General features: G+C 42.2%; 1 protein-coding gene across 1 annotated transcript; it reads left to right on the forward strand.

Annotated features, from left to right (window-relative positions):
* The first annotated feature begins 772 nt into the window (after window positions 1-772).
* LOC119742894 (basal body-orientation factor 1-like) lies at window positions 773-20,303 on the forward strand. The gene is made up of 10 exons (XM_038219144.1): window positions 773-1,177; window positions 3,153-3,381; window positions 4,265-4,330; window positions 5,233-5,376; window positions 6,475-6,626; window positions 7,738-7,951; window positions 9,266-9,469; window positions 17,461-17,681; window positions 18,855-19,034; window positions 20,014-20,303. Exons 1-10 carry the CDS (start codon window positions 1,116-1,118, stop codon window positions 20,210-20,212), a joined length of 1,671 nt encoding a protein of 556 aa, XP_038075072.1. The 5' UTR covers window positions 773-1,115; the 3' UTR covers window positions 20,213-20,303.
* The last annotated feature ends 3,389 nt before the right edge of the window (window positions 20,304-23,692 follow it).

Consider the following 23,692-nt stretch of genomic DNA (forward strand, 5'->3'; position numbering starts at 1 on the left):
TAATTTCATTGGGCTGACTCTGTTTCAATACCGATTTATTCGGGGCGCAAATAGAATACACTTTGGATGTCCCTCAACCCGTGTATGCAATCGGAACGGGACATTTCGAACATTTAGGATGGTACAAAATCATTTCAAAATGGGATATCCGTATTTTCTTTACCTGCGTACGTACGTGTCATAAAAGTATCGTAGAGGGCGCTAAACAACCCTGTAGTTTGGGAAAAGAAAATTGCAGCCGGGCCGTTTGAGCGTTAATTTTTATGAAAAAAAGAAAGAAAAATGTGAAATGAGGCATCCCCGGGACATTTTGGCAAAAAAACAAATAGGAATTCCTGTTTAAACAGGATTCTCATGCCTGAGACCCGATCTTTCCCGCAACGCACCACTACTTGAGTGGCAGTCTGGCGGATATAGCGCCCTCTCATCGGCTATAAGCAGAACCTTTATGCAGTAACGTTAAAATTTATAACATTAACATTCCCAATTCTGAAAATATATTGCCACAGTTTTCATTACGATTTACTTTAGAGTCGAATAAACAACAGCTTCAGTTATTTAAGGTAATTCACCCTGATAAGAAGTTGAACTTCCTTTATAATTCGTTTTCTCCTAAGGTTTATTTGCAATGGCTGTTTAGGGCCACCGTAGTGGTAATCTTCACGGCGGCGCGCCGCCGTAAAAATAGTGCCTACCCGAAAATCCGGCCAGCCGAAAATCCGGCCCAATTTTCGTGCCAAGATCAGCCTGGTGTCTAATAAGCTTTAACAAGGCGGCCACCATACTACTACCAAATGGATGGACAAGATTTACTCGATGTTGAAAAAGTTTGTTGCTGATTTCTGTTGTCTCAGCTCATTGAATGACTCGCAATTCCTCTATAAAGCAACAAACAAAAGAGTCGATTATACAAAAGAGATCATGACTTGATTCACTGTGAGAGTACGAGTGTGTCACATCTTCGGGACGGCGAGATATTCGTTGTCCTAAACGTGTTTGGTTTTACTTCCATTCCACATTCCCATATTGAGTCAACATCAATTTTTAACTTTTGCCTTCTGGTTGCTTCCTTTTTTGTTTTGGTGAAAAAAGGCCAAAAATAAGGAGCCACAAAAATGCCGCCAAAGAAAGGAAAGAAAGGCAAGGGAAAAGGGAAAGGCAAGGGAAAAGGAAAGGGGTAAGTATAGGCCCTATATTTCTGTTAATATGTTTTGTTTGATGTTGTTTGGAAAGAAATTTACGAGAGTTTCGCATAAAGATGTCACAGGAATCTCCAAACTTTCATTGTTGGCTGGCTTTCATTCGACAGCACGAGAGAAAGAAAAATCATGTGGAAAGCTACTCTAGTCTGTTGTTGGACAAGAAAGTTAGCGCCCTGGGCCTCGGTCGAAAAATTAGCTGGCACAGCAAAAATGTGTAAGGTTTGTAAAAGCCTTACAGTTTTGTTATTTCTTTGTACAGTCACCTTATTATTGAAAAGGCCTAGGGTAAAAAGGGGTATTATTCGACCACTTAAGGAAAACTGGCACTGCCCAGTAAATGAGAGAGTGAGATCTTAACTATAATCACTCATAAGATGATCATGTACTATGTATGTTTGCAGCATGCCTTAGTAGCCCAGGTTGGACGAAGTCTTCATTGCAATACGACTAACGTCCAGGACAAGACTTTTCTACATGAAACCATACAACATTTTTACCAGAGTTTTGTTATGTTTTACCTCGTTATAGAAGCTAATATTTCACACCTACATACTCTATGTGTCCTTATCTGTTAGCACGCTGGGTTCAGGAATTCCATATGCGATGCTGACTGACGTTAATCAGGAAAATAAACTCCAAAGCAACGTTAAACTTGTACGTGTTTGTAGTCGCTTTTCATCAGTTTATTCCCAGAGTCGTACGTCATGTACAATGTACATCATGCATGCAACTTTTCCTCGGATCAGCTGATTTCCTCTTTTTTTACTTCCCATGTGTGCCATTGAAAATAAAAAAACACTGTACAAAATCTGGGACAAAATTGAATTTCCTCTTTTTTTGTGATTTCCCAGTTGCATGCCTGGTACATGATATGTACAAATGTACGTGCGTACAATCCGAAAGCGCGCACGCACGCTAAGCGCCCTCATTTGTTTAGTTTTGGTTGGAACCGTGACGTCACTCCAGCCAACCGATGTCAGGAAAACGCTCAACCAATGACCAAAGCCGAAACGTGTTTCTGGTAACTGGCGCGAAAACACGCTCGGTCATTGGATTAGCGACCGCACCTTCAAGTAAGTGCGCGTGCGTATGAGGGTGGTTACTAAGCAAATCGCGCGTGCGCACTGCATATTCATGCAGCATAGTCTGCCCCCCGGACCAGATGTGATAATGAGCGTCGAGAATAATTGTCCGGTCTAGGGAACCAGACTACACGCTGCACCATACAGACGTACATGATGTACGACTAGAATAGACTCGGCGGTGAGAAACTGATGAAAAGAGACTAAACACGTACAAGTTTAACGATGCTTTCGAGTTTGTTTTCCTGATTGACGTCAGTCAGCATCGCATATGGAATTCCTGAACCCAGCGTACTAACAGATAAGGACACATAGAATACTACGACGTAAAAATTAGCTTCTCCAACAAGGTAAAAATATTGAAATTATTGGTCAGAAATGTTTTCGTTCGGTTGTGAGCACATGTGTACTCAGGACTCCCTCCGTAACGTAGGGAGGAAAGGGAGTCCACCAGGGCTACATGCCTTAGTTGGTTCAGGGAATCGGGACTTGCACCATGGCGGCTGTTTGATGATGCACTGTGAGTGTGAGCGGTCGGTAAAGAAGATGGTCACATTGTAAAATACGAAATCCAGGTGGAATGGTTGCATTTTTTTCATTAACATTTTTTTTCATGCAACAACCACTCCAGCTGGATTTCGTTAAAGACTCAACAGTGAACAAAAGAAAAAAGTGGTAATCGTTTGTAATTTCATAAGATTAAATTTGCGTCGAGATGATGTACGTTCAATATCAGGCTAAGCCTTTCACTGACGTGAAAATACATTGGTGAAGGGCAAAACCCGAAATTAAAAGATTGAATAAGACACTTCCAGATAGCTAAGTATTCTCTCTTTTTTCTTCCCCTCTGACTAATTTGCGTCTGTAGGAAGAAAAAGGACAAGAAATTCTCTGATACTGCCATGGCTGTCGCCAACACAAGAATCTGGGAAGCGCGCCTGGACGCCACCGAGAAGTCCCGACTTGAGTTCCGTGAGAACGCCAAGCACTTGTCACTGGAGAATGAAACACTGCAGCGTCAGATGCTGCAGTCGGAAAAAGACACCATTGATGTCATAACATACTTAAAGAAGGAAGACCAAGCAAAGGAAGATTTGGTAGGTTTGTTTTTATTTTTGTTTGGGAAAGATTCCCATATCTGGTCATCGCTAATTTTTCCCTTCAGTGACCTATCAGCCAACAGCAAGTGATATGTCCTAAAAAGTCAAATTTAGCCGGGAAAATATTGAATTATTTACTGACAAAATACTTAGACATTTTCAGACCAGTCTCATACGGTTTGTGCACCTGTGCACAGTTAGGGTGACAAGTGATGGCCAGATATGGGAATGTTTCCTTTGTTTGTTTATTATTACTTATTTTTGCCTCCGTTTAGCAAGCAATGGTACTCGGTCATCTGTAACTAAAGAGGTGTAATAACATGGTATCAATTGAAGGCTAATGATTAAAGATGAAACCACTTTGACATTCTACAATTTTCTAACATTTACGTATGAGCCGATTGATTAGGGTTACCTTTTGTATACACTCTGTAGTATGAAATTGGTCTCATTACAGTCGTTTTGGGGTTTTTTTTTTTGTCTGGCAAAATGAGGTAAACTTGTCCTGACTGTAACTTCACCCCGTTGGTGTATTGAAATGCAGTACTACAAACGACTTGTGAAGAGTTACTAGCAGCTTATTCACATGACAAGCGCTTAAACCTCTAAATATCCCCCATAGGGTAATCTTTTAAGGTTTATTCGTGTCATCATATTCTTTTTTTCACGATGACAGCATGGCACAAGGAGTAACGGGCACATGATTGTTAAGGCTTTTCTATTTTATTTGTCAAAAAACTGATAGTTTAAGTCTTGTAGGCAACAAAATTTTGAAAAGGTGAAATTCATTTGCTCAACTTCCAGTGTTGATGCATCTTCATCACAAACTTAAGTGGTCTCCTGTTTAAACGATGAAATGTCTGACATATTGTATTTTCAGATTGCCAAGTTGCAGAAGCAACTGAAAGACACCAGAAGAGAGTCAAGAAAAGAAAAGCAGCAAATTGTAAGTGCAACGAACTGAAAGTGGATATGTAAATAAATTTTGCAAACAACTTGATTACCTTGAACTAAGCAAACATTTTATCTTTCCTAATATTCCTAATGAATGATCACACTTTGAAAAAGACCTCTTACCAAAAGATGTCTATGGGTCAGTGTTTTTCTCCAAACTCTCTTTTGTTACCTTAGCAATTGAAGATTTCAGAAAAACATGTAGGTTCTAATTTTTATTTCATTCTACTGCGTGAGTCAAAAGAAAGTGATCTGGATGAATGATTTTTTTTCTTAAAAAAGCAACTAAATTTGAAACAGCAATGAATTATTCTTAAAAGAGCATGTTCTTCCACTCATCTCAAAAAAATAATTACTGAAATTGATCCATGCTATCAGAAGTTATGTGTGTTTCACTAAAAGAAGCCATTTTTATAGCTGTCCATGGAATGCCATTGGAAGCTATTGAGCTGAGTGAGAATTACAGATTACACACAGGCATTCAAATACAAATGAGATTTTAATCATTTGAGTCAAGACTAAAACATTATGTTTACTGTCAGATTTTGTGTTTTAAATATGAGGAATAAGTCAACTCTTTCTTTTTCCTGAAGTCCGTGTTACATTACATTTAATGGGTATTAATCAGTTCCTAGAACGGTAAATGATCAGTGGTGGACAGCTGAATTGTGTAATCATTTTTTTTTAAAGACATAATTTGGGACAATATAAATTACGTCAACATTTTCACAGTTACTAGTCAATAACAAGTACCTTTCCCCATGTTATTTTTATGAAATGGAATTAACCACATACTTTTAAAAAAGTTTTTTTTTCTAATTCGATCACATTCTTTTTGACTCGCCCTGTAAACCCAATCTGTTCAAAGCATAAAAGAACTTATCTTACTTGTAGATCGAAGACTTCACTACACGCCTGAATCAGCTGGAGACAAATCTAGCAGAGAAGACAGATGAAGTCAAGATGATGCAGAGCGAATTGAAACTGGTCAAGGAGTTCCGACGAAAACGAGGACAGATGCAGAAAGAACTAGACGAGGTAAGATTGGTTTCTGCCGGCGCGACAGTACAAGACTGTCTTGCACTCGTCTGTTCAATTACTGTCTCGTTCAATTTCCTCTAACTTTATTGCATGTTTTGAGACTGAAGTTCCAGAATTGTGCCAAACCAAACAATACAAGGAGCAACTCAAGTTGCTTAAAATAGATTTTAGTTTCAGACAGGCAGCTCTTTATGTATTATTTCTCCATCAGCCGGACTACGGAAACGATATTAGTCATGTTGCAATCGGTCAAAAAAACACAATCTGTCTATAGACTTATTCACGATGAAGCCATTTTTGATCCCTGAATTTTATTTACACATACGCGATTTTGTCGCGCGATAATGTATATATATACACGCACAAATCAGTGAGCGCATTTACGTTTACGCGACAAAGTCTTGCGACTCATTGCGCTAATTATTTCAAAAATCGGGCAACGTATCGCATATTTGTTCATTCACACAGGCGCGTGTGCGACATTACCACGCGACATAGTCGTTGCGACAATATCACGTATGTGGAACTAGGCCTTGTAAACCGTAGAATGGGATGGTGCCAGACTATTTATGCGTTCCAAGCCTCACTTTCAATTTTTTTTTTAAATGTGGCTTAAAACATTAGCGTATAATTAATCACAAATTTTAAATTGTTCATCAGAGCAACCTAGTATTAATTTGTAATTAACTTTATTTCATTGCTTTCATTTCTCTTCGCAAGTTCCAATAAGGAAGATTTTACCTGGCTTTCAATATTGCCAACTCGTGAATAAAGCCAGTGGAACATAGGCACATTAGGGAAGTCTGGAGGGAATATTGTTACAAACACAAGAGTTGAAATCAAGTCATCACAAGTCAATCACAAATCAGTCTCAAGTCAGTCTTACAGATAGAGCTATATTAGATTATTAGAGGGCTGACTCGATGTACAAAGTGATGCCTGCTGGTTCCACAAAATCCAAAAATGAAGATTTACCTCGCTTTCAATTTGATATGGCTGACCTTTGAATAAGGCCTATTGGGACTTGGTAACAAAGTCACAAAGATGAATATTTTTTTTTTTCATTTTTTTTTTCATTTTTTTTTTCAAATACAGATCAAAGAGGAGATGTTTCTGACCAACAAGGAGCACGTGGAGCAGCTGCAGCGCATGGAGCACAAGTTCTTTGAGGAGAAGATCCGATTGCAGCAAGAAGCCAGCCAGAAAATTGCTGAGCTGGCTGAGAGGGCACACACAGAAGCAATCAGGTATAGACCAAGCACAGAAAAGCTGCTGACCATTTCATGAAACAGTCTGTACTCATGCCTTGCATTGATTTTACAAAACAATTTTGTTTTTGGCAGCTATGCAGTACACTCAGTAATTATGATCAAGTTGCATGAAAATTGGCAGAACTGAATAATGCTATATTTTTTCAGATCCTTGGATGAAAAAGACCTGGTTGAGATTTGTCAGAATGTATCTGGATTTCAGGATTTTAAAAATGCCTTCTGAAATGTGGAATTTCTAAAAAATAAACCATAAAGGTATCATTAAATATAAAAATTAATGTATAACAATAGAAATGGGTATTATAACGGATGCTCTAAGGCCAATACAAACTTGTATTACAGACCATACGTTGCTCTGGGGCCCTCAGTGACCTACAAACCCTTTGCCTATTATTTCATGAATTTTCATTTTCTCCCAATCTCACCCCAGCAAAGATCACAGCTTTATCTTTCTGCCTATTTCATGTGATAAGCACTGTTTGCTAAATGCTTTTCAATGTGGGGTGCTGTGGGCCTATGGTTACGGTGTTCGGCTCGTGTGCCGTGGTACATGGGTTTCGAACCCTGACAGGGAACATGGTGCTTGTGCGCTTGGGCAAGGCACTTTACTACAATTGCCTCTCTCCACGCTGGAGTATAGAGACCATATTGCGCGGATCTCGAGCTGCTGCAGGGTCTCATATTACTGATGAACAGGGATAATAATTGTGAATGTGTATTTGATCATATTCTTGTGGAATTTGCGCATTATAAATGTATAAATTATTATTATTATTAAGAGCTCTTGAGAAAAATCATCAAAATGTAATATTTCTGTTCGTGTTCAGATTGTACCCCCTGCATACATAAGTTATGCACATGCATAACATGAAGGCCACATGCAACGTACACGTATCTACTACATGCTTCGCACACATAACAGTAGCATTCTCACCCACAGGGTCCATAAAGTAAGGAAACTTTAAACATCTCAGAAGATAAAGTACACGATTAAGTATTTGCTAACAAGTCTTTTTAACACTGATCGGTTTTATATTTCATTATTGGCCGTTGATAATTCAAAGCTGTTTACCTGATTTTGTTTTAGTGAGTTGGACGAGACAACCCGATCCGTATACAAGGAGAACGTCCGCGTGACAGAAGCACTGAACTACCACATGAAGGAATCGGACGAGCTGAAATTGGAGAGAGATAGCCTGCTCAAGGACAACAAGACACTCAAAGGAGATAAGGAGCTGAACGAGATGATGATACAGGAGAAGGTTATGCAGAACGCCAAGCTGAAGGAGCAAGTCAAGCAGGTCGGTATCTATTGCTTCTGCAGACAATATCACAAAACCTTATGCAATGACGTAACTAAACTTGCACCACAATTTATTGCGCAAGTTGCACACCATTTCATGATACGCAGCATTTCAATTATGACACATTTCACGGAAGTTTCGTAGTGCGTATGTCCGCGACTTACGCAACAAATTATGGCGTAACTTACTCAAGCATTTTACTGGCAAATTGTGATTGTCGTGGAGCCTGTTATTGCTCAACTTATCATGGCTGATACAAGACACTCACAGCTTTGTGTTTGAAGTAAATGAATTGCTCCTTAAATACCCCTGACAGAATTTTAAGTGGTGCTGCATGATTCCGAAGAAATCCCACGAATCTATTTTTAAAATGGCGGGTGAAGGTGATTGTTGCTAGATCAAATTTGCCGACAGACCAGTCTGTGCTGGAAGGTAGCCTGGAATTTTTGGGCAAACTGGCCACCGCAAAATCAAAAGAGGTGGGGGGAGGCGGGACATCATCTGACTACTGGGGGCACTATTCAATGCGCAAGGCCTTGGAGACTATCAGACAATAGGTGACATTATATAACCGACATACAGATCCTTGTTATTTGATTGGTGGAACTCACATCACGTGACATTCGTTATTACTCCCATTCAATTTGGTTCTCAAAAAGTCCCATTCGCCCGTGGGGAATAGGAAATACTATTGAACAGTTAGGATCATTCTTGTTCCAAGACGCGGCATTTGTGTGCAAAGGCATGCTGGTGTGCGCGTTCAGCATTGCGCGTAGCGCGTAATGTTCCTAAGAGCCAGCGCTACAGAGTTTGGTTCAAACATTTTCGTGAAGGGGTGGTTTGGAAGAGAGAATACATTTCCCATCAATTTTGTAGTGAAATAAAAGTTCAAATATATAAAATTACAAGGATCTATATGTCAGTTATATAAAACAAATATTGAGTGGCTTTAAATTGTGAAATGGGAGGAATATTATCGCTCTGTAAAACCTGGACTTTTCCAGTTTACTCAGCTTCGCCTCGTGAAATTGAAAAGTCCAGAATTTACCTTGCGATAATATTCCTCCCATTTCACTCTGAGCCACTCAATATTTGTATATACTATTCGTTGCGGCATATCTGCCGACAGACACATAATTTTGGTGACAAAAAAGATTAAAAGAAAACCAATTTCATAGAATTTCTTCGCTCGGTATATATAATTGATTAAAATTCTCGCTAGCATTAGTAACGAGTATGAACAGGCCATAAAGGGTAATATTGATGAGTTAGTTATTTTTACTTGTTCTGTGAATTTTATTATTTGTTTAGGCTCAGGCTAAGATCCAGAGCTTGGAGGTTTCCCTGAGCCACGTGGTGCGAGAGTTTGAACAGGAGCGGCAGATAGTGGTCAGGAAGGCCCACGTCGAGACGGAGGCCGGCAAAGTAGAGATTGCCAAGCTGATGAGGACCATTGAGCTGCAGAGCAAAGAGATGAAGAAAGTCAAGAGATTGGCCAAGACTATCCTGGATCAGGTAACTAAACGACAGTCCTTTCTTCCCCTGCCTGCCTCCCGAACAACAGAATTTAAAAGTCTATACCCCAGGGATGTAGTCGAGTCTATCACAAGTCCATCACAATTACTCCAGTCCCCATTCAACTCACAAGCTATTCAAATGAGCTTTGACAAAGGCATTCCTTTGTTATTGTTCATCCACAATAACTGACTGGACTTGTGATAGACTCGAGTACATCGCTGGTTCCCCCTTCAACAGTTACAAGGAGAGATTTGGGGGGACCAATGACATCAAGGTCAGAGGGACGCTTGTATGCATTGGCGCTGTACCTCTACCGTTCGTGTGTATACGCAACATACATATTTAATTAAGGAATTAATTGTGTGTACTTCATGCCCTATATCCACAACCCAATGGTCTTGTGTGCATAGCATGCGGTTTGCCCCTCCCACGAAGCTCTCGAAAGGGATCAAAAAGCGCTATGCCCGGAGTTTATACCATAACTTCCTTGATACATCATTTGCACATTTGCAGACATGTGACCAAAACTGTAAAAAAAAATTTCATAGATCACATTCTTGGGGAAACGTAAAAGAAATATTACTGAATTTGTTTTGGTATTCTTCATAATGAACAAAGTCTGTTTTATCATGGTTAAAAAAAAGAGTGACTTTTCATAAGATATTCACTTTTGCAAGTCAGGGATGTCAGGTTAGCCAAACAGCTGCGCATTGCAGAATATGTTTTAGTTGTTGGTTGTAAAAAAAATGTATATTTGGTGATAATAATTGTAATATTGTTTTGGAAGGAAAATTTCAAACATATGTATCAGTACCTTGCTTGATAAACTCAAATCCACACAATTTTATATATTTATCTGTAAATTTAGGGTTTAGGATGAAATTGTCCTCACCGAGGTATAACATTTGAAATACTTAGTGTCCCTCTCCTACTGAATTTTATAAGCTCTGTATACAAGTGGCGTCTGAGAGCTTATCAAAATATTACAGGCTTGCTTAGGTTAAACTCGAATCCATAACTCTCTGTAAAATGTGACCTGTTCTGTCAAAATCAGACTTTTCTGGGCATAAGGTCAAAAATGAGATTTGTACATATTGTTAAAATACGTTCTTTTTCCTTTTAAAAGGTGGTTTAATTTTTGAAACCGGTCAGTCTACTTCACTCTACTTACCTGTAGAGCAACACTACTTATGCATATTCCCCCTACCGGCAGGTATTTTCGCTAAGAGTTATATACAATAGCGCCCTCTGGCGCCCTACCCATAACACCCCGCGGCATGCGTGCCTCGTGAGCGTCCTCTTTTCTCTTAGCGGCAGGTTGGGTAGGACGTGCGTGAAATAGCTCGCTGTTTGCCTCGTCATTTACTACCCTTTTTTGCGTTTAAGAGAAGTATTTAATAATAGAGTTAATAAAACAACAGTTTGTAGCGTTTTCATCATCTTCTTGGTTGTATTTATTTGATTATTTTGCAGCGTTTGGGGAGGACCGATCTGTCACTAACCGTTAGGGATAGCTTTCCCACGGGACGGACCGAGTTCTCGGGGGACTCTGCCGTTAACGCTACGTCGTTACCGCGGCAGCAGTCTCTCGTCCGGCACCCTCAGCCACAGTCGGCTGGGGGAGTTGGCAGTTCCGCCGATCAGTTAAGGGGACCTCGGTCACCTTCTCCGGTCAACTCAGGCAGAACACCCAAACTAAAGGCACACTCCGGCAAGGTTCCTCCAAAACATATCTCCTGTGCCGGAGCAAAGCCTAAGAAGGGCCGTCAGGGCAAGCGTGGCTCGGCAACGAGCGCCGCTGCGGCACCTGGCCCTCCCCCGATCACGGGGCAGCCCGAGGGGACTAGCCATCACACTTCGGTGGGCGCTAGTCACCCGTGTCCTCCCGACACAGTGCCGAACACCACTGGTTGTCGGGATGGGGGCTATTGCACGGGCTACCGGTCCGTTCAGCGCTCACTCAGCCCACGGGGCCTGAGGCGCTGTCGGCCGGGTGCATTATGAGCGATACGGAGCCGGTCGCCCGGGGGGATCCCGGGGCCGACGGCCCCCGTGCTAGCTCGCTCAGAGGGACTACTCTCATCATCGGATTTTTTCCGTTGTTCGGGGGTCCCGGTGTCCCAGGTGTTTTCCGATTTTTCCTCGGACACACCTCGGGTCGTTCTTCTAAGAAGAAGGATAAGAAGAAGAAGGCTGCACGTCGATCGCGCCGTTCTTCTTCGGGGTGTGACGACTCCTCTGACCGGTCCCGCCGGGGCAAACGCTCCCGGGGGGAGGACGCGGTTTCTAGAGCAGATTTTCTGCAGGCTTTTCAGTCGATTTCCGATACGCTATCGGCTATGTCGGCTATGTCGGCAGGCCGCCGGGCGGGCCCTATTGGGGGCCCCCTGCAGCGGTGGACTACGGCCCACAACCATCGGTCGTTGGGCCCACAACCATCGGTCGTTGGGCCCACATCGCAGTATTCAGTCACCGGTCACGCTTGGGTGGCCCGGGAACAGAGGGACATACCGCACACAATTAGTCGTGCTGCGGCGTCCCCGCATGCGGTGAGGGCTTCACAGTCGTCGTTCGTTGGCCACGGTTGGGTGGCCCAGGCACAACCGTACGGGATATACCACATATGGTTGACCGTACACCGGAGGCCCGGCCTGCAGCGAGTGTCTCGCATGCATCGGCCGTGAGCACAACGAGGTACATGTACATGTACAAAAATGGAAAAAACACATGTACGTACATGTACATGTTCATGTATACCACACATGGTTGCACGCTATACCGGAAGCCCGGCCTACGGCGAACGGGACTTCTCATTCGCCAGCCGTGACAACGGGACCTACCGCACACAGTTAGCCGTGCGCCAGGATCCCCGCTTGTGTTTAGTCTTCACCATCTGCATAATATTATGTACGATGTATGTCTATTATCTCCGAGGGTGTTGCCCAGCCACCACCGCGTGGTTCTGTACAACTAGCCCCTCCAGACGGCTCTCAGTCATCGGGGTCATTTTGGCCTTCGCATTCGGCTAATTCATCCGATGATGACGAAGAATCAGACCAGTTACAATGGCTGTCAATTGCGGAAACGAAATTCCGTTTGCTGCAGAGGAAATTACACGGGTACTTAAATTACCCTCCGCCGATGAGCCCCCTCCGCCCGATCACAAAATTTTCAAATCAAGCGCAGGACGGGCTCCACATCTAACAATGACAAGGTGTTCCCCACACCTCCGTTGGATCAAATGTGAAACACATCGACAACGGACAAAGTGGTGTCCATTTCTCAGGCGGGAACGGCTTATTTATTTATTTATTTATTTATTTATTTTTTCTAATCCGGGCGAGTTTATTGCACCGGTCCCACCGCGGCATACGCTACCGTGATGAGGACTCGGTTTTTCGGCCCACTCATTACAAGCCTTACTATGTTCTCGGCTTTATTATCGGTCATATACGTTTTATACACGTACATGTATTGTCAGGCGGGCACGTTAATGAAACGTCCGTCTTAGTTCAGTTGCGAGTCGTGAACTCTGTAGCACTCTACATTAATCACGGTTGGGTGACTCAAGGACAATGGGACACGCCGCGCAGTGCTTACCCGTGCGGCGGTGTTTCTTGCTGTACTGAGATCGTTACATTTTTCATGCACATTGTACATGTGTGCATTACTTGTGTATGTACATTGTACACTGTCCATTGTCTCCGAGGGAGTTGTTCAACAACTGACTGTGGCCGTGGGCAACGCATCCCTCCAGATATATTTACGGTTCTCGTTTACGGGGTCTATTCGACTCTTGCAGGCATGTTGTGGACCACATTCGATAGATTGTGCCTGTGTTCAAACTGCCTGCTGCTCTTCAAGCAATAATGTGATCATTACCGTTTTCCGTTAGCGAAATTCGGTATTTTTTTGTCACATCTTCCCTCTTCAAAGCAGCTAAGCACAAGCTGCCAGCAGTAGAGGGACCCCATTATTCAAGCGGCTCTTCGTAAATAATACTCGCAGAAGCTTGAATACACTTTGCAGTACATGTAGAATAATCAAGTGGGCTCGGCGATACGCGTTCAGCCTCCCTCTTTACCCTCATGAAGTACCGTAGGTTTAATGTTTTTATCTTGACTCGACAGTCTTAGCGGACGTGTTGACTGCTATTTTCTTTATCAATTTCACAGTCTGCACTCAGTACTCTATAATTTTACACGAGTGCAGACCCTAGCAATCTTGGCCCGCCGGGGTAACATGATTGATGAACTGTTTCTCCCGTCAAAGGGCGCCCGCCAAAGATTCGAGTCCCACTTTTTAAGTTTTTAACGGACAAAGATCTTTTCTTTTGCGGTGGATATCGATGTCTACATCCATATTGGTCGATGTCGATTACATGTGGGCCAGCGCAGGTGAAGAACAAACAGTTGTTTGTTTTCTCAACTGCATACCTCTTGAAGTTTGCCCAGATGATTTTGTGTGGGCCGTGCTAGCAACATTTTCTGTACGCCATGCCACATAGGATAATGTAACAACGATTTCGGTTCGGCTTCAGTTGTTTTGATGATTTCCATAAGTGGCCTACCTGACTCATGACGACCTCTACCCATCTGTCTCGTAGGAGCTCGTCAGAGAGACTTTGAGGCTGACATCAATACCATCGGGCCAGCACAGTGTTGGGCCCGTCTTGTATTTCCCTTGGAAAGATGTTGATGAGATTTAGTCGACTGTCTAACACATCAGCATGGGGAATGAGCCCTGGCCTGAAGGGTACACAACTGCAACTCATTTTCAGGCCAGAGCACTGAGAATTTCACGGTTTTCAAACCAAGATTCTCGCTGCAACTTCATGGTGGCTCCATCCAGCCTTTTTTCCGCTTCACTCCTGGCCTCTGCTCAGATAGTAAAGGCGATATGACTGCGCCGTGGAAACAAAAATTGGTGGCATTCACCTATTTGCTTGTATCGGCCCAGTCCTCACTGCATTCAGTGCAGGCCATGACCTGACTTGTGCAGTACCTCCTGTGGTTCGGCGTTGCCAACCTCACAAGGGTGGGCCTCTAACAGATTGCAGCCTAACTCATTAACTGTCATGGCGAACATGTTACCCTGCCAGTTAACTGCCCACCACACGCATCTAGTGGCGGATTGGTGAGGCCCTGTGTGAGCATCATTCAAGTTCCATTAACATACTTGAGATGCTGGCAGTCTCGGAGAAACTGCGATGTAACTTCTATATTCGATGTTGTAGTTTACAGTTGTAGCCTGCACACCTGTGTACACTCACTTGAGAAATACCCCATTGGGGTTTTTTCCTCCTAGCTTCTTGCTTTCGACGGTCCTCCTCCCAAGCAAGGACAACTAACCACATGTCAATCTGACTTGTTTCATGAACTAGTTACAGATTGCCAGGCTAATGCCTGAGGGTTCCTGACCCTTATACATGGCACACGAATACGATGGTGATGAAGACGGACAGGCTACTTATATACACCTTCCTGTCGTCTTTCTTTTATCCCTCGGGTACTTAATCAAATGGAGCAGAAGGATGACAAGGTCCTCTTCTTAACTCCATGTTGACCCCATTGATTGGTTTTCCAGGGTTATAACCATTCCCTTGGTGCACCAGTTGGAGGTACAAATGTTCTTCCGAGCAGAACAATATTCGGTTCCAGCACAGCTTGGGTTTCCTTCACCCAGCTCCGCAGGAATTTCTCCTGATGTACTGGATGCTGTAATGCTCTCCTGTTCACATCAGACCTTTCTCAAACAAGCTATGGCTTTTACAGCCTGCACTTGAGGGACATCTAACATGACAGTAGATTACTTAATGTTAGTCAGTTGAACGTCCGTGTCAGTTAACTTAAGGGGATGTTTTAACACCCCTGAATTGCAGGACCTCTTCAACACCTTCTTATCCAAAGGTGTTATAGAGATCTTTAGAGTTCTGTGAACCAGTGAACAATTTCACATCTGTTTCATTGGTTTTCTACGGTTGCCTTTTTTCTTCTTCTTTTTTTGTAAGCAGTTGTTACTTCTTGGTATACATGTAGTAAAGAACTGTTTTCTGTATAATTGAGACGGACCACATCTGATGGGAACCGAGTGTGCCCATCCGATTCCTACGGGAGGATTTTTGTTTTTTAACTAAGAATGTCGGAGTCCTCTTTACCTCCGGACATCTTTGTTCTAGGCATCAAATCATTGTCCACTCCAGATGGAAAATGTTGGTGCCACTCATGACTTTGGCGTCTGATCCCTAAGGAAGGTTTTTTGAGCTAAGATGGTCGGAGTCCTCTTTGCCTCAGGATGTCTTTGTTCTGGGCATCAAATGATTCTTGTCCGTTTCAGACAGCGACTTTTTGTGCTGATCATGACTTGATGTCTGCTCCCTAAGGAGGGATTTATACTAAGGACTGTCAGAGCCCTCTGGGCCTCCGGACGTCTTTGTTTTCGGGCATCAAATCATTCTTGTCCAGACGCAGAATTTTTGGTGCCAATCATGACTTTAACGTCGTACATTAGCTGCACTGGGACGCTTTGAATCGGTCACTTGCAGTTACAAATGTATTTGTCACGACAACCCTGCCATACCAACAGGCTTCTCGCGACACGTATTTGTCATGACAACCCTGCCATACAAGCAGGCTTCTCGTGACATGTTTTTTGTCATGACGACCCTGCCATACAGGCAGGCCTTTCATGACATGTATTTATCATGGTGACCCCACCATACCTGCAGGCTTTCATGACAAGATTGACTGAAGGTTGGCTACGGTCATCCATAAAACCACGGACGTATCAACGGCAGAATCCGTGTGATTGGTCCGCATGCACAAAATAAAAGGCAGAGCATGGGAGAACAGTGTTGAGGGCGACTGACTGAGCCCCACCATGTTCTCAAGACATTTTCAGACTGGGGACCTCCCCAGCATTGGTGTCTCCTAACTCTGATTCTTTATTGAGCTCTGTACATGTACATGTGCATATTATAGTGTCTATATGTACCATGTCATGATGTTTTGCCTTTCATGATAATTTTTATTTTGTGTGCCCCACCGAACTCTTATGTGTAGGTATCAGTGGGCTGTAATTCATTACGTGTGATTCCCAAAATCGGGGATCACATCTCTGTTGGCATGTTGAGGCTACCATTATGACTAATGTCTTTATCATGCCAACCTTTTTGGGCTGCCTTGTCCACCCACATGTGGAACGACGGGCCCATCCAGGGTTTACGTGTATTGTTACGTGCCCCTGTGAAAGCACAATAGCATCTCGCATGGCCCACCTCCTTGACGGTGCTAGTCTATGCATAAGTAGTGTTGCTCTACAGGTAAGTAGAGTGAAGTAGACTCCCCCCCCACAGAAGTGTGGTTGGGGTCTACGAACGAATACTTACCTGTAGAGCATCCCTCCCCCCTACCCCACTCTTCTCGATGCCTTGGGTACTTTGTTGTATTCCGACTTAGCGCTCGAGAAAAGAGGACGCTCACGAGGCACGCATGCCGCGGGGTGTTATGGGTAGGGCGCCAGAGGGCGCTATTGTATATAACTCTTAGCGAAAATACCTGCCGGTAGGGGGAATATGCATAAGTAGTGTTGCTCTACAGGTAAGTATTCGTTCGTAGACCCCAACCACACTTCTGTGGGGGGGGGGATTTCTGGGCAGAGTTATGCTATTTTGAAGTTCATTGAGTCGAAAAGTAGAAAACGGAGAAAATGGCCACGAACGTCACAAAACAGACATTTCTTTAACTGAAATACCTTTACAAATCATCAAAAATACTATATTAAGAGTTCAAATTAGGGTGTCAAACTTTTATAGCATATTTTAGACATGTTCAGGATTACAAAGATGTAAAAATTTGAAAATCGAAAAAAAATCACCCCCACAGCGTTTTTTGGCCCTATCTCAAGTTCAACCTCTGCCCAAAAGCGTCTGCTTTTGACAGAACAGGTCACAAATTTGAGACTCAACAACTGACATTTTCCCAATGCAGCGAACCGAGATGGAGCAGTTCTTCCTGGACTCTCTGGAGATTGTTAAGAATGAAATTGTGGCCAACCGGGCCAAGTACCTGCAGGATGCGGCCGCCATGTATCACAAGAAGATGCTGGATGCACACGCAAGTAAGGGAGAGTATCCGAAAGTCCGAACCTTCAAGGCGTCTGATGGGAGCACCAACAGTGTGTATTCGGACCTCAAGGCTGCCGAGGCTTGGTGAGTATAGTGGAATCCGGCAACCAGAATTAGAAGCTTTTACTGCGGTGGTGTCACCTCACGCGTTGCTGCACGCGTTCTTGAAGACGAGGTGCATGCGCATTTTTGGTATTTCTATTGGTCGAAGGAGCCCGGAGTGCGTGTGTACTACCTGAGCGGTTGCATTACTACTCCTGCTCATCGGGCCGATAAATACTTTGTCTATTATAAGATGGAATTTAGCGTCGGGGTGATATAAATCAAATTATAGGTTTTGTCCTTCACCGACGTTTAAACACTGTATACTCAGTGTGTTACCTCCCGAGTGAAGGGAGGTTTATAGTTTAGAGAAGGGAGGTGAATAGTTTATGCGGTTCCCGCTGCTATGTACATCAGATTCGAACCAGCCATCCGATCCCGTTAGCTCGGTGGTCGAGTGGTAAGACATCTGCACTAGAAAGCAGGAGGTCGTGGGTTCGAGTCCCATCCGAGTGATTTTTTTCAACCTTCTGGTGAGGATGTGATAACAGTTGCGTATGCATGGAGATTTCTTGTCACCTATTTTAGCAAATTTTTCCTCAGAGCTAAGCATGCGTTTTGCTTCGAAATGTGGTCCTGGTTTAAAATGGTTAAGGGCCTTGTTACCGATAACAATGCACTGCCTTTGCTATTTTTGAGGTCCAACCTGAGAAAATTTATGTCTTTTTAATTTGCTCTTTTTCTAGCAATACAAAAAAAATGTTAGTACTTAAAAGAATGATTTCTTCATAAATTTCATACTATTTATCATGTTTAGGTTCCGAAAATTATTCAGTTCTCAAATGGTAGACTGGTCCCCCAATCAGTATTGAGAATGTTGTGATTGGGTACCAGTCAACTCACCTTGTTCTGTTTATGTGCCAAACTAACTGAAAATAAAAGCCTTTATACAGGGTTGTAAACACCTAAAATAGAAAAATGTAGTTTTTTGTAAGAATAAAAATACTGTTCAAAATAAAGAGAAAAAAAAATTGATTAAAAAAGGTCAAACCCCAGTGTTGTTTAGTGCAAAACAAGTTGAGTAATACATCTACAAAACACAGTTTACTTTTTTCTGAGATGCAATGTGAATTGTGCCTCCTTGTTAACCTCTAGACGGTGCACAGTTTTATAATTCTTCATTGTTGTTATTTCCACTCGTGTCTTTCTTGGCAGGTCCGGTCTGGCTGGCAAGGTGGATGTGAGTGAGTTGACGTGGGAGCAGCGAGAGCGTATCTTGAGGTTACTATTTGCCAAGATGAATGGTTCCAGAGTGCGCGCCAAGCCCCCGGCTGACCTAGGCCCGTCGGCTTTCCATCGCCCCCCAGTCAGCATCAGTAGCAAAGACGCAGTCAGGTATGAGCTTAAAATTGCAAGATATTTCCTTTTTCAACTGCTATTTTACTAGCCATATAAAAAAAAGTCATTCATTTTTCAATAAGATGGCAAACAAAATAATCTGCCCATATTTAGTAACGGAATAATTACTTCACAAATTTTGAATTGTGCTTCAAACAAATAAAAGAATGTTTTTAACATATTGTGGATTGGAGCGTACAAAATCAACATGTGCTTAGTATGGAGGTCATATTCTAAAATGAAAACACATTATGACAACGAATGAAAGAGATAAGAAAATAATTGATACGGAAACTTGTGATATTTTTTTGCAGTGATATATTTTTAAGGAGACTTCAACATGTTGTGTCTTTATGTCGTATTCATAAATCCTACCTTAGACAGTTTACCCATTCCCATTGGTCAAGAGCCCGTCACGTGACCGGTCTTAAACGGATGACAAAGACATGGCTGGCTGGTCTTAAACACTTTTCTGGTGTCACATGAAATTTGGACTCCTATGACATCTGGTGCCTTTTAACGTTTCATTGGTTGAACGTTCACATTTCTCACGTAGGAATGCGCAATACTCAATACTACAGTGAGTCAGTTTTTCATAGTCCTAAATTCACAGTGCACTCACCACAGCTGCATCTGCGTATCATCGCACAGTACGTCTGACGCGCGTTAATCTCCATAAAAGGAGTTGTTTACGTCTAACTCGCGAGCTGGACACTCCATTATATAAGCTAGAGGGGTGTTTCGAAAAACAGAAAGTTAAATTGTTGAACAAAATCTTTGGAAAATTTCAATTTTTGACTTGTTTTGACTTTTGGACCGAACAGTTTTGCTTCGCCTCGGGTAATTATCAGCATTCCAGACTCCAACCTGCAAAGTGTTGAACACTTCCCAAGCACACATTTATTCCCTTATTATCATAGGTTGAGAAAACAAATTGGAAAGTAAAACTATAAAATAATTGTTTTTTTCTTGCCAGCCTTGCCATTGAAGCTGCTGCCCCATCAGAACCCGGTACCTTCCTAACCCAGCAAGATGACGACGTAGGGACCAGGCCCCACGAAGCCCGTGGCAAGCAGGGTAGTAGCACCCCCTTGCTGCCAGACCTAGCCCAGCTGTCACTGACGGGAGCGGCCATCGACACCAGACAGGAGTCCACTGCTGCTGGGGCTTCCTAAAAACGCTCACGTAAACCACGATGGAAATAGTCATAAAACACATTCTATTATGGGTTTATTAAGGGGAGGGGGGGGGGGGGTTATGGCATGGTGGCATAGCCCCCCCCCCCCCCCAGCTCAAGGCCTGTGCCCCCCTAGTGCCACCCCACCACCCCCTCCCCTTCCCTTCCCCCTCAGAATTTGAAGAGAAGGCCTGTGCTCCCACTAATCCGTCCCATGTGTCTCCCCCCCCCCCCCCAACTTCAGAATTTTGGGAGAACGCCAAAATCGAGCTTTTTTAAAATAAATTTGTAAAAATGCATTGGACATGAGGCCTGTCTAAAGTGCTTCTCAGCAAATTGGACCCCAAATATGTTTGCTGCTGAATTCTATACATCGTGCAGTAAAAAATCAGTACCAGTGTTTTGAGTTTGTAGCTCAGTACACAAGAAGTAAAGATTAGTTTTTAAAGGTGACGTACAGGCTTGCCCAAAATGCCAATTTACAAAACTGCAAAGTGAATAGGTCTCTCTCAAATGATGTCACTTCCTACAGATTGCCACGTGCATCGGCATTTTGGGCACCGTATTTCAAAGAAATTTCCAGCAACATGCGCTCGTGTTTAGAACATTTTGCTCTCTGCACTCACAAGCACCTGATGTCGTTGGATACGCAGTTGTAATTTTCCTAAAAGATGGCGTCCTATGAGAGAAATCTAATTGTCAGCTTTGAGTTCCAAGTGTTCCAAGTGTGCCTGTTTTGCTGCTGTTAACATATGCCACCAAGTACCACTAATCCGTCCGTCTTTGTACATACTGTATATTTTATATAATTTTTTTTAAAAATGATTTTAAATGTTTATGTTGATGTTCCACTGAAGTAACCAGTGCCTTATTACGATAGTGTGGACAAAAATGCTTGATGTTGATAAATGACAAACTTTCACTTTGAGTTGCTTTGATACTCGGTACTAATTAATAAAATAAGAAACAGTGGATCAGACATCGTTGCCTGTATTATTCCAAATCTGTATTTTCAGCTTGGCGGACTAAAGCTGCTGACAAAATCTTAAAGGTACAGTCCATCTTTTGTAATTTGTGCATTTTGTTCGTTAGAAGCAGCAAACGTGCTCAAAATCTAAAGAAGGGTGCTGAACAACTAACCTGATGAAGTTTTAGCTCAGCTCAGCGAATGCTGTGTATTCTTAGAAAAACAACATTCTAGGATCTCGATTTCAAACAAAAAGTTGCCGAGTCACGATTTGAATTGGGCCTGAATTCAGCATCCGAGATGCGTTCTCACTGAGCCGATTGCAGCTACGCGATGTCACGCACTGTTCCGACGAATTATAGCAACTGCGCGCGCGTGTGCGTCGTGTCAACACTTGCGCGTGCTTCGCCGAATAAAGAAACGAACTACTGACGGAAATTTTCTTAGATGTGTCTTTAGATGCATCTTTGGAAAGGCCTTCTTTCATTGATTTTTTTCAAAATGACAGCATGCCAGAAAGAATAATTTCACAGGGAGTTTAGACCCCTTACTATCTTTAAACAAAGTATGTTTTTCAACAATAATTACGTCAGTTACTTTTTGGATAGCTGCAAATGATGGACTGAGCTGTAACAAATGATGTACATGTACTTCAGACCAATAATATGAGTTTTGATTTGGATTTTTGTTTTTTAAAGTCCCACCGGTATAAACAGAAAAAATACTTCGAAAACAATATCAAATTTTATAAATCTGTACAAAATGTTCACATCGTTTGATAAATATTTTATTGTTTACCTGTAAATAAATGTAATTAATGTACCACAGAATTAATGCAGAATATTCATTGAGTATTTGAAATAAAGACATTGATCATAATATCTGCCTGCCCTCTTGTCCATAATTAAACAAACAGTTTTCAAAAGATATTCAATAACTGAGATAAATTATAGGCCAATAGACATCTTTACTGATGTCCCCTTACATATGCATTCACTGATGTGTGCAAGGTATCGTGTTCCAGCTGACATTTGTGCTGCAAAACTGGCCACATCTATCAAATTGAGGCTGATGTTAACCCATTAGTCCCTGAACCAACCCAAACTGCCCCTGTGTGTTGCTCCATGTTCCGCCCCAGCACTGCACAGTCTGTCCCAGAAAAAGCGGGCCTGGACAAATCAGTGGCCACCTCTAAACAAATATTCATGTGAGACTTTTTTTTTTTTCATGCTGTTGATGTTGTTTTTGTCTGTGGAAAAATAAAAACTGAATTGATTGAAAACTTTTAAAGCCATGAATAGAAATTTAAGATCTCCATAAAATCGAAATTTACACTTTTTGCGGCATTATTCTGGTAAATTAGTGGAGAGAGACACAAACACATTTCACAGGCAATCAAGAAGAGACTATGTCTTTATTTCATAACACATTTACTTCTTGTTTGCATGTGACATTTGTGATACAAGTTCGTGGTCTCCCTCTCGCCACTAATTTACCAACACAAGCTAATGCCGCAAAAAGTGTACATTTAAATATTATGGAGCTCTTACGTTTCTAGTCATGGCTTGAACAGTTTTCAATCAATTCAGTTTATTTTTCCACAGGCAATAAACATCAACAGCATGATAAAACACAAAACAAAATTTTCGTCTCGCATGAATATTTGTTTAAATATGGCCGCTGATTTGTCTGGGCCCGCTTCTTCGGGAAAACACTGCATGCTACTATGTAGTACAGGTACATGCAATGAGGAGATGGAATTTCTATTTATAGCCAGATTTTTTTGCTTAAACTGAAAATGTTTGGGTCATTGAACAAATCGTCTTCACACAAAGAGACTTTAATATTCAGTCTTTTGCTTGCTACAAAAGAAAACTTTTTTCTAAAATGAATAATTAAAAAAACAAGTCAGGTGTGTTTACAAACACAAATGCCCCGCAACGGTGACAGTTCCCATGACATAACACCACTCTTTTAACATCAACTTACATGTACCTTGGTCACATGGAACATTCATTGACAGCATTAGTGTCTTCTGTAGGTTTTATATGAATTAGTCCCTAATCCCTATAATCTCAGAATAAATACATGATTTCTATTGTTTTAGCCACTGTGAACTTGACCCTTTACTTTTTTTCCCCAAATTCAATAGGCTTCTTAGGATTACCAAGAACAGTCCACAAACCAAATTTGAAGTTCATATGTTAAGTATTTCTCAAGTTATCGCGCTGACAAGATTTCTATTGTTTTAGCCACTGTGAACTTGACCCTTGACCTTTTGGCCCCAAATGCAATAGGCTTCTTAGGATTGCCAAGAACAATCCACAAACCAAATTTGAAGTTCACATGTAAAGTATTTCTCAAGTTATCGCGCTGACAAGATTTCTATTGTTTTAGCCACTGTGAACTTGACCTTTGGCCTTTTGGCCCCAAATGCAAAAGGCTTCTTAGGATTACCAAGAACAATCCACAAACCAAATTTGAAGTTCATATGTTAAGTATTTCTCAAGT

The sequence above is a fragment of the Patiria miniata genome, unplaced genomic scaffold (assembly GCF_015706575.1).
Source record: "Patiria miniata isolate m_02_andy unplaced genomic scaffold, ASM1570657v1 HiC_scaffold_6, whole genome shotgun sequence".
Taxonomy (NCBI): Eukaryota; Metazoa; Echinodermata; class Asteroidea; order Valvatida; family Asterinidae; genus Patiria; species Patiria miniata.